At 44.4% G+C, this 11,501-nt stretch overlaps 1 protein-coding gene across 7 annotated transcripts in view; it reads left to right on the plus strand.

Annotated features, from left to right (window-relative positions):
• The window catches only part of NPEPPS (aminopeptidase puromycin sensitive), a 119,046-nt gene that overhangs the window by 85,073 nt on the left and 22,472 nt on the right, over window positions 1-11,501 (plus strand). For all 7 annotated transcript variants that reach the window (XM_051825622.2, XM_051825623.2, XM_051825621.1 and 4 more), the window contains 2 exons: window positions 2,019-2,082; window positions 8,859-8,998. In XM_051825622.2, coding sequence (XP_051681582.1) covers window positions 2,019-2,082; window positions 8,859-8,998 — 204 coding nt within the window. The remainder of the gene's footprint in view (window positions 1-2,018; window positions 2,083-8,858; window positions 8,999-11,501) is intronic.

Raw genomic sequence — 11,501 nt, forward strand, 5'->3', positions numbered from 1 at the left:
TTTATCAAGATAATTGCCTCAATTAAATATAATTCTATTCCCAAAGGAAAAAAAATAAAGAAATTAAAAACAGAACATGATAGTCTTATCAGTTAGACCAGAGAACACTCATCCCACTTCTTCCCCTTGTTGAAATTCGGTTAACTTTTCCATCCTGTTACCTTCAAGGTCTTGCTTTCTTGGTTTTATGCCTGCAGTCACAACCAAACTCCATTTTACATTATAATAGAAAGCCTGCCCGTGACCCTTAATTCTTTTTCATCTTACATCCCCTAAATTTAAATATTTTTGCTTTATTTCTGAATGAGTTTTAAAGTCAGTTTTCAAGGAAATCTATATGATGTAGTATTGATGTTTATTAATAATTTTTTGGCATCAATATGAAATGCTTCCTTACTGCAACTTTTATTCTTAGTTTTTCAGTTCTGTTTCTTGAATTCCATTTATCCATGAAGGTCACTAGCTCAATTTTATGCTTGATTTGTATGACCTTAAATCTGCTACATCTTCTGTTTTTGAAATCTTCTAGGATGTAGTCACTATGATAAATGAAAAGAATGTATTTTTTTAAGATTTTATTTATTTATTTGAGAGGTAGAGTTACAGGCAGAGGGAGAGACAGAAAGTTCTTCCATCTGCTGGTTCACACCCCAAATGGCCACATTGGCTGGAGCTGCTGCAAAGCCAGGAAAAAGGAGCTTCTGGGTCTCCCACGTGGGTGCAGGGGTCCAAGCACTTGGGCCATCTTCTGCTGCTTTCCCAGGCCACAGCAGAGAGCTGGGTTGTAAGTGGAGCAGCCAGGACTCAAACAGGCACCCATATGGGATGCTGGCACCAGAAGCGAAGGATTAACATACTGTGTGCCACAGCGCAGGCCCCTAAAATGTATATTAAGATACTTATAAAACGTGTACTCAGCATTGATGCTTCTGGCTTGTCAGTTACTTGCAGCCTCTCCCATCCCCACTATTTGACTTTCATTGCGTAAACCTCATCCTTTGAAAAACAAGGTGTATGTGCTCAGCAGCACATGTACTAAAATTGGAATGAAAAACAGGGTGTGTGTTTCATGTTTATCAACATGCTAATCTTAATGTTGCTACTTCTAGCACTGGGAAAGACTAAAGACATAACCTTTCTCTGTAAAGGCTAATATAACTTGCTGTAGCAGTATTTATTGTTGCATATACCCTTGAAAAGTAATGCTTTAAAGCTTTTAGGATCCTGTTTCTATCTGGTTACATAAAAGAGCATTTCAAAAGGTTTGTGGGAAATGAAATTAAAAGATAAGTTTATTTCAGTACAAAAAATTTAAATCTATATGTACATATAAGGTATCTTCAGAAAATTTACATAAACAGTGTCTTATCAAAAAACCAGGCCTTGGGGCTGGCACACTGTGGTGTAGCAGGTAAAGCTGCCGCCTGCAGTACTGGCATCCCATATGGGTGCCGGTTCAAGTCCCGTCTGCTCCACTTCTGATCCAGCTCTCTGCTATGGCCTGGGAATTCAGTGGAAGATGGCCCAAGTCCTTGGGCCCCTGCACCCGCTTCGGATCGATGCAGGTCTGGCCATTGCAGCCAATTGGGGAGTGAACCAGTAGATGGAAGACCTCTCTCTCTCTCTCTCTCTCTCTCTGCCTCTCCTTCTCTCTTTTTAAACTCTGACTTTCAAATAAATAAATAAATCTTTAAAAAAAAAAGAAAAAATGCATGGATTTTAAAGATTATTTGCACCAAAATCAATATACATTTTAATTGTTTCCCACAAACATTTTGGAGTGCCCCTTCTCTTCTGAGATCATATTATATAGGACTTGGTCCTTTATTTAGAGTGTTGTTATTTTGAGGCCAACATGAAGAATGTGATTTTTTTTTCCCCACCATTCTGTAGTATCATCTCTATTACCATGGCATTGGGTTTACTCAAGAATTTGGTTTGTATTGGTTATCACAGAAATGCTGTCCTTACCCCTCAAAAAGTGTTTATACTGTTACAGCCTTTGTTTTCTTCTTTAGGTGGAAGATGACAGATTACTAAAGTTGTCTCAAAAGAAGTTCTGTGCCAGCGGACCATATGTTGGTAAGCAAACGGCTATAAGTGGGAGCTGATCAATGAATTTGGATACTATACTAGAAGGAACTATTCGTAGTATTTAGTTACTTTCATATATTTAAAATTTTTTTTCTTTATTTTACATCAAAGACAGGAGAGAATTTGTCTGCTAGATTCATTCCCAAATGCCTGCAACAGCTGGGCCAGGCCAGGCCAAGCCTAAAGCTGGGAACCAGAAACTCAATCCAGGTCTCCCATATGAGTGTCAAGAACCCAAGGACTTGGCCAGCGCCACGGCTCACTGGGCTGATCCTCCGCCTGTGGCGCCGGCACCCTGGGTTCTAGTCCTGGTTGGGGCGCCGGAGTCTGTCCCAGTTGCTCCTCTTCCAGTCCAGCTTTCTGCTGTGGCCCGGGAGTGCAGTGGAGAATGGCTCAGGTCATTGGGCCCTGCACCCACATGGGAGACCAGGAGGAGGCGCCTGACTCCTGGCTTCGGATCGGCGCAGCACGCTAGCCGTAGTGGCCATTTGGGGGGTGAACCAACGGAAGGAAGACCTTTCTTAAAATAAAAAAAAAGAAGGAAATAAAAAAAAAAGAACCCAAGGACTTAAGCTATCACTGCTGTTTTCCAGGATGTGAATTAGCAGGAAGCTGGACTCAGAAGCAGAGCCAGAACATGAACCTGAACATTCCAGTATAGGATACTGCTATCCCAAGTGACACTTAACCACGACACTAAATGCCTGCTCCTTTAAAATATTTTGTTAATATTTTCAATTTTATTTGAAAGGCAGAATGAGAGGAACTTTCATAGATTTTTGAAATTCCATTTTTCTTTGTGTTGCTGAAGGCAATAGTGAAGGATAGAAACACCCAAGAGGTGTTTATAACCTTAGTGTGGCAGAACTCTTCTTTTAATTCTTAGTAAAAAAAAAGCTCAATGCTTATTTCGATTTATTATATACCAGTCATTGTGCTAAGCATTGTAACCTATTATCTTACTTTATACTCTTTTTTTTTTTTAAAGATTTATTTATTTATTTGAAGTTCAGAGTTACAGAGAGGCAGAGGCAGAGAGTGAGAGAGAGAGAGAGAGAGAGAGAGAGATCTTCCATCCACTGGTTCACTCCCCAAATGGCCGCAATGGCTGGAGCTGGGTTGATATAAAGCCAGGAGCTTCTTCCGTGTCTCCCATGCAGGTGCAGGGGCCTAAGCACTTGGGCCATCTTCCTCTGCCTTCCCAGGCTGTATCAGGGAACTGGGTTGGAAGTGGAGGAGCTGGTGCCATGGCTCACTTGGTTAATCCTCCACTGCTGCGCCAGTATCCCATATGGGCGCCAGGTTCTAGTCCCAGTTGCTCCTCTTCCAGTCCAGCTCTCTGCTATGCCCTGGGAGAGCAGTGGAGGATGGCCCAAGTGCTTGGGCCTCTGCACCTGCATGGGAGACACGGAAGAAGTACCTGGCTCCTGGCTTCGGATTGGCGCAGCGCCAGCCATGGCGGCCATTTGGGTGATGAACCAACGGAAGGAAGACTTTTCTCTCTGTCTCTCTCTCTCTCTTTGTAACTACCTGTCAAATAAATAAAATAAAATAAATTTAAAAAAATTTTTTAAAAGAAGTGGAGCAGCCAGGTCTCTAACCAGCACCCATATGGGATGCTGGCACTGCAGGAGGTGGCTTTGCCCGCTACACTACAGCGCCAGCTTCTATTTTATAGTCTTATCATCTTTATAAGGTAGGTAATGTTGTTTCCATCTCACAGATGAGGGAGTTAGCACAAATAGATTAGGTAAAACCACCTATCCAATAAGTTAGAAGAATAGGAGACGGGTTGGTGTTGGCACCTGCAACACTGGCATCCCATATTGGCATTGGTTCATGTCCTGGCTGCTCCACTTCTGATCTTGCTCCCTGCTAAAGCCTGGGAAAAGCAGCAGAATATGGCCCAAAGGTTTGGGCCCCTGCCACCCATGTGGGAGACCCAAATGAAGGTCGTAACTCCTGGCTTTGGCCTGGCCCAGCCCTGACCGTTGCGGCCATCTGAGGAGTGAACCAGCGGTTGGAAGATCTCTCTCTCTTTCCCGCTCTGTGACTCTGACTTCCAAATAAATAAATCTTTTTTAAAAATTTAAAAAAGAGGAGACAAAAAAATTGTTGAACTCAAATATTAATTGAAAAAAATTTTTAAATGTTTCTCTCTATATTTCTTCTTTAAAATAGTAGTTTTCCAACGGAAGGAAGACCTTTCTCTCTGTCTCTCTCTCTCTCACTGTCTAACTCTGCCTGTCAAAAAAAAAAATAAATAAATATATAGAACAGTAGTTCTCAACTGGGAAAGGTATGTATCAGAATCACCAGTGCCTTGTCATGTTATACACTGAATGTGATATATTTTACTAGGGTTTAAGAGGTGTGCCTTCTACCTTTAACCTTCCTTAGCATTTAGAATTACTCTCTTAACAAGTAGGTCTGACAAGTCAGATCACACATTTATTACTCAAATAAATTCCCGACTAGGGTGGAGGTGTGATGCAGCCATTAAGTTGCCATTTGGGGCACCTCCATCCCATATCTGGGTGCCTGATTCAAGTCCTTGTTACTCTGCTTCCTGCTAACGTGCACCTTCCCAGGCACCAGGTGATGGCTCCTATACATGGATTTCTGCCACCCAAGTGGGAGATCTGGATTGGGTTCTGAGCTCCTTATTTCAGCCTGGTTCAGCTCTGGTTGTGGGCATTTGGGGAATGAACCAGCAGATTAAAAAAAACAAAAACAAAAAAAAAAACTCTCTGTCTCTTTTCTGTCTGTCTGTCTTTCTTTCTTTCTTTTTTTTTTTTTTTTTTTTTTTTTTTTTTTTTTTTTTTTTGACAGGCAGAGTGGACAGTGAGAGAGAGAGAGACAGAGAGAAAGGTCTTCCTTTGCCGTTGCTTCACCCTCCAATGGCCGCCAGGGCCGGTGCGCTGCGGACAGTGCACCGCGCTGATCCGATGGCAGGAGCCAGGTGCTTCTCCTGGTCTCCCATGCGGGTGCAGGGCCCAAGCACTTGGGCCATCCTCCACTGCACTCCCTGGCCACAGCAGAGAGCTGGCCTGGAAGAGGGGCAACCGGGACAGAATCCGGCGCCCCGACCGGGACTAGAACCCGGTGTGCCAGCGCCGCAAGGTGGAGGATTAGCCTAGTGAGCCGCGGCGCCGGCCTCTTTTCTGTCTTTCAAATAAAATGAAAATTAAAAAAAATCCAAGTGTCATGGTTGCTATTTTTAGCCCCATAACTGTATAATCTACATTTTAGGCTCTTCTCTTCTCTTCTCTTCTCTTCTCTTCTCTTCTCTTCTCTTCTCTTCTCTTCTCTTCTCTTCTCTTCTCTTCTCTTCTCTTCTCTTCTCTTTTCAACAGGCAGAGTGGACAGTGAGAGAGAGAGAGACAGAGAGAAAGGTCTTCCTTTTCTGTTGGTTCACCCCCCAATGGCTGCTGCGGCCGGCACACTGCGCTGATCTGAAGCCAGGAGCCAGGTGCTTCTCCTGGTCTCCCATGCAGGTGCAGGGCCCAAGGACTTGGGCCATCCTCTGCTGTACTCCTTGGCCACAGCAGAGAGCTAGACTGGAAGAGGAGCAACCGGGACAGAATCCAGCGCCCTAACTGGGACTAGAACCCAGGGTGCCGGCGCCGCAGGCGGAGGATCAGCCTATTGAGCCGCAGCACCGGCCTGTAGGTTTTTCTAAAGCTTTGTGACTAATACAGGTAATATTAAAACCTATAATATCCCAGGTTCAGGGAGACATTGCTAATTGATGGTTTAGCCTGATAGCATAAAACTATGTAACTTATTTAAATAGCTCCATTAATGGACTGCACAAGGACATCCGATTGTTTAGTATTTTATTTTTTTCAATTTTTTTACATCAATCCACAGGTTTTTTTTTTGTTTTTTTTTGTTTGTTTGTTTTTTAAGATTTATTTTATTTATTTGAAAGAGTTACAGAGAGATATAGAGACAGAGAGGTCTTCCATCTGCTGGTTCACTCCCCAGTTGGCTGCAATGCCTGGAGCTGTGCTGATCCAAAGGCAGGAGCCAGGCGCTTCTTCCGAGTTTCCCATGTGGGTGCAGGGACCCAAGGACTTGGGCCATCTTCTACTGCTTTCCCAGGCCATAGCAGAGAGCTAGATCGGAAGAGGAGCAGCCAGGACCCAAACTGGCGTCCATATGGGATGCTGGCACTTCAGTCCAGGGCTTTAATCCGCTGCACCACAGCACCGGGCCCCCCTGTTTAGTATTTTAATGTAAACTCTGTTTTACTGTCTGATATCTAAAATAGTGTTTTTGCCTAACAAAAGCTTTGGGCTTTATTTGTTTAATTTTTATTTATCTTTTTTCCTTTTATTTGAAAGGCAGAGAGACAGACAATAGGAGGATCTATCTGCTGGTTCACATTCCAGGTGCCCACAGCAGCTGTGGCTGGGCCAGCCTGAAGCCAGGAGTCTTCCAGTGTCAGTGGCAGGGACCCAGCTACGTTAGCCATCCCTGGCTGTGTCCACAGTGTGTGTTAGTTGGAAACTGGAGTGGGAAGTAGAGCCTCTGGTGGGGGGTGCAGACATCACAAGCATCATCTTGACTGTTGTGCCAAATGTTTGTCCCAGCTTTGGCTTCTAGATAGGATTCGTCAGTGATGAACACAGCAGTTCCAACAGTGTCCTGTCATAGCAATAAAAACCAGCTCTTCAGGGGCTGGCATTTGGCTTAGGGATTAAAATCCCTGCATCCCACATCTGAGTCCCTGGGTTCAATAAATTCTAGCTCCTTATTCTAGCTCGCCACAAATGCAGACAGTAATACCTCAAGTAAATGAGTCCTTGCCACCAGACCTGGATTGAGTTATCAGCTCTTGGCTTTGGTCCCAGCCATGTCAGCATTTAGGGAATGAACCAGTGGATAGGAGCTCTCATGTTTCTCTCTCTCTCTTTCTCTTTCTCTCTCTATGTCTCAGTCTCTTTGTCTCTCAAATAAATAAATACTTTTTTAAATTAAAGAATCAGCCCTTCAGTGTCTCAGTAGTATGTATACCTATTTTGAATTTCACCTAAGAATTTGTTTTGAAATGCTGTGTGGGGGCCAGCACTGTGTTGTAGTGGGTAAAGGTGCCGCCTGCAGGGCCAGCATCCCATGAGTACTGATTCGAGACCTGGCTGCCCCACTTCCAATCTGGGTCTCTGCTATGGCCTGGGAAAGCAGTAGAGGATGGCCCAAGTGCTTGAGCTCCTGCGCACGCGCGGGAGACGTAGAAGACACTCCTGGTTCCTGCCTTCGAATCGGTAGTAAACCAGCAGATGGAAATCTCTCTCTTTCTACCTCTGCCTCTCTGTAACTTTGGCTTTCCAATAAATAAATAAATCTTTTTTTGAAAAAAAAAAAAAAAAGAAAGAAATGCTACATGAGCCCTTTCTCCTCAAAATTTATTTGAACCGTAAAATCATTGGTATCCCTATTGGTCTATAAAAGGAAAACAAGTTAAAATCAATACATTAGGGGCCGGTGCTGTGACTCAGCGGGTTAATGCCCTGGCCTGAAGTGCCGGCATCCCATTTGGGCGCCTGTTCTAGTCCTTGCTGCTCTTCTTCTGATCCAGCTCTCTGCTATGGCCTGGGATAGCCCAGTAGAGGATGGCCCAAGTCCTTGGACCCCTGCACCCATGTGGGAGACCCGGAAGAAGCTCCTGGCTTCTGGCTCCTGACTGTGGATCGGTGCAGCTCCTGGCCGTTACAGCCAGCTGGGGAGTGAACTAGTGGATGGAAGACCTCTCTCTCTGTCTCTACCTCTCTCTGTAACTCTTTCAAATAAATAAACTAAATCTTTAAAAAAAAATCATTGCATTAGTGATTCTTTAAGTGAGTTAACTGTTCTCTTTTTTTATATGCTATTGAAATTTTGTTAGGAAATTGTCTCTTGTTAGCACTAATATTCATATTACCTAGAGGAAGAGTTCATGTACTAAGAATGAGCTGTTGACTCAAGAGTTAAGACTCAAGCCTCTGATTAGGACACCAGGCCTCTCTCTCTCTCTCTCTGTCTCTCTCTCCCTTTTTTTTTTTTTTTAAATAAAGATTTATTTATTTATTTAAAGAGTTAAACAGAGAAGGAGAGGCAGGGAGAGAGAGGTCAGCCATCCGCTGGTTCACTCCCCAGTTGACCACAATGGCCAGAGCTGGGCTGATCCAAAGCTAGGAGCCAGGAGCTTCTTCCAGGTCTCCCACGAGGGTGCAGGGGCCCAAGGACTTCAACCGTCTTCTTACTGCTTTCCCAGGCCTCAGCAGAGAGCTGGATCAGAAGTGGAGCAGCTGGGACACGAACCGCGCCCATATGGGATGGCAGCACTGCAGGTGGCACCTTTACCCTTTATGCCACAGTGCTGGCTCCTCTCTCTCTCTTTTAAAAATTGATTTATTTGAAAGGTAGAGTTACAGAGAGAGAGAGAGAATCTTCCATCCACTGGTTCATTCCCTCAAATGACTGCAACGGCTGGAGCTAGACCGATCTGAAGCCAGGAGCTTCTTTCTGGGTCTCCCACATGGGGTGCAGGGGGTCTAAGGACTTGGATTATCTTCTACTGCTTTCCCAGGCACATTAGCAGAGAGCTGATTTGGAAGTGGAGCAGCCGAGACAAACCAGCACCCCTATGGGGTCCTGGCATTGCAGGTGGCGGCTTTACCTTCTGTTCCACAGTGCTAGTCCTGTCTCTCTCCACTTTACCATCTGTTTCTCCCTGTGCAAAATTATTTGTCAAGTTTTATGTGTGTTCTGTTGCTTAGGAGAAGATTGTCCCCAGTGGATGGTTCCTATCACAATATCTACTAGTGAAGACCCCAACCAGGCCAAACTGAAAATTCTAATGGACAAGCCAGAGATGAATGTGGTTTTGCAAAATGTCAAACCCGACCAGTGGGTGAAGGTAAGTCCAGAGATGGCATAGCTGTTTTGCTTTTAAAGATTTATTTATTTATTTATTTATTAGAGAGGCAGAGAGAGAGAAATCTTCCATTCCACTGGTTCACTCCCCAAATGTCCACAATAGCTAGTGCTGGGCTAATCCAAAGCCAAGACCCAGGAGCTTCTTCTGGTCTCCCATCTGGGTACAGGGGCCCAAGGACTTGGGTCATTTTCTACTACTTTCCCAGGACATAGCAGAGAGCTGGATTGAAAGTGCAGCAGCCAGGAATCGAACCGGCGCCCATATGGATGCCAGCACTGCAGGCAGTGGTTTTACCCACTACACCACAGCCCTGGCCCCAGCGTAGCTGTTTTTAAAAAGATGATTGTTACTGTCACTTTCTTTATTCAAATTGTTTTGTCTAGCCATTTGCCCTTGTAGGTAAGGGAGAGGTAGCTAGGTAGACAAAAAGGGATAGGACTAAGGAGGAAAAGCAAATGGAAGGCTGTGTATAAAATCACATTAACCAGAACATTTGTAGTCTCTCAACTTCAAACTGCCCTGTCTTGTAATGACATGTTAACTTCAGTGATGTGTTGTCATCATATGTGCACAACTGTAATCAAATGAGATCAGACAAACATAATGATCAGTTTGTGTTACTGAAATGTGACATTCCTTTAGCAAAAATACCTGTGGGTAAGTGTGATTTTTCATTATTCTATCTTCTGCACCTTCATAATGAAATTAGCTCTTACAGGCGCCAGCACTGTGGCACAGTGGGTTAAAGCCCCAGCCTGCAGTGCTAGCATCCTGTATGAGCGCCGGTTCATGTCCAGGCTGTTCCACTTCCGATCCAGCTCTCTGCTATGGCCTGGGAAAGCAGTAGAAAATGGCCCAAGTCCTTGGGCCCCTGCACCCGTGTGGGAGACCTGAAAGAAGCTTCTGGCTCCTGGCTTCAGATCGGTGCAGCTCCGACTGTTGTGGCTATCTGGGGAGTGAACCAGCGGATGGAAGACCTCTCTCTAACTCTGTCTTTCAAAAAAAAAAAAAAAAAAAAAAGTTGTTAACTCTTATAGACTCTTCTCCAGGGGTGAAAATTATACAGCATTTCAGACTTTTGCACTTTTCAGAAAAGAGCTATTTTTCTGTTTTTATTTGTAAAATATATTTTAAAATATACTTAGACTATTTATTACTGTTTTATTATATATGAAATTATAATCTGAAAGTATGCAGCAGTAAGAAACATTTCTTACAAATGGGCAAAAGGTATATATGCTGATTTTTTTTTTTTTTTTTTTTATTCATTTGAAAGATTTGCAGAGAGAGCTTCCATCTGCTGATTCACTTCCTAAATGGCCACAATGACCAGGACTGGGCCAGGCCAAAGCCAGGAGCTGGAGCTTCCTCTGGATCTCCCACATGGGTGCAGGATCCTGATCACCTGGGCCATCTTCCACTGCCTTTGCAGGTGCATTAGCAGGGAGCTGGATTGGAAGTAGAGCAGCTGTGTCTCAAACCAGCGTCCATGTGGGATGCTGGAGTCGTAGGCAGAGGCTTTACCTGCTACACCACAACACTGGCCCCTATGATTTTAATTAGGTAAAGGAAAAAAAAAAAGGTTATTCCTACAGTAAAAGATAAAGGAAATCAATAAAATAATTGCATTAAATTGTGGGATAGATTCAACTCCCTGCTAATGCATCTGCTAATACTTGGGCCCCTGCCACCCAGGAGGGAGACCCTCCTGATGGAGTTCCTGGCTTCTGGCTTCATCCTGGCTCAGCTCTCACTGTTGTGGCCATTTGGAGAGTGAACCAATGGATGGAAGATCAATCTCTTTGTTTCTGCCTTTCAAATAAATATTTTTTTTTTTTACTTGTGAGATAATTTAAAGGATGTTAATAGGGGCCAGTGTTGTGGTACAGTGGGGTTAAACCACTGCCTACAACACTAGCATTATATACCAGTGCTGGTTCAGGTCATGGCTGCTCTACTTCTGATCCAGCTGCCTGATAATATGGCTGGGAAGGCAACAGAGGATAACCCACGTACTCGAGCCCCTGCCACTCTTGTGGGAGACCAGCATGGAGTTTCCCTCCCTCCCTCCCTCCCTCCCTCTTTTTCCTCTCTCTCTCTCTCTCTCTCTCCTTCCTTTCTCTCTTTTTCTCTCTCTCTTTTTCTTCTTTTTTTTTTTAAGATTTTATTTATTTGAGAGGTAGAGTTACAGACAGAAAGAGGGAGAGACAAGAGAGAAAGGTCTTCCATCTGCTGGTTCACTCCCCAGATGGCTGCAAAGATAGCTGCAATGGCCAGAGCTGAGCTGATCCGAAGCCAGGAGCCAGGAGCTTCTTCTGGGTCTCCCATGTGGATGCAGGGGTCCAAGCACTTGGGCCAACCTCCACTGCTTTCCCAGGCCACACAGCAGAGAACCGGATTGGAAGAGAAGCAGCCAGGACTTGAACTGGCACCCACATGGGATTCTGACACCACAGGTAGAGGCCTAGCCCACTATGCCACA

This window comes from Oryctolagus cuniculus, chromosome 17 (genome assembly GCF_964237555.1).
Source record: "Oryctolagus cuniculus chromosome 17, mOryCun1.1, whole genome shotgun sequence".
NCBI lineage: Eukaryota > Metazoa > Chordata > Mammalia > Lagomorpha > Leporidae > Oryctolagus > Oryctolagus cuniculus.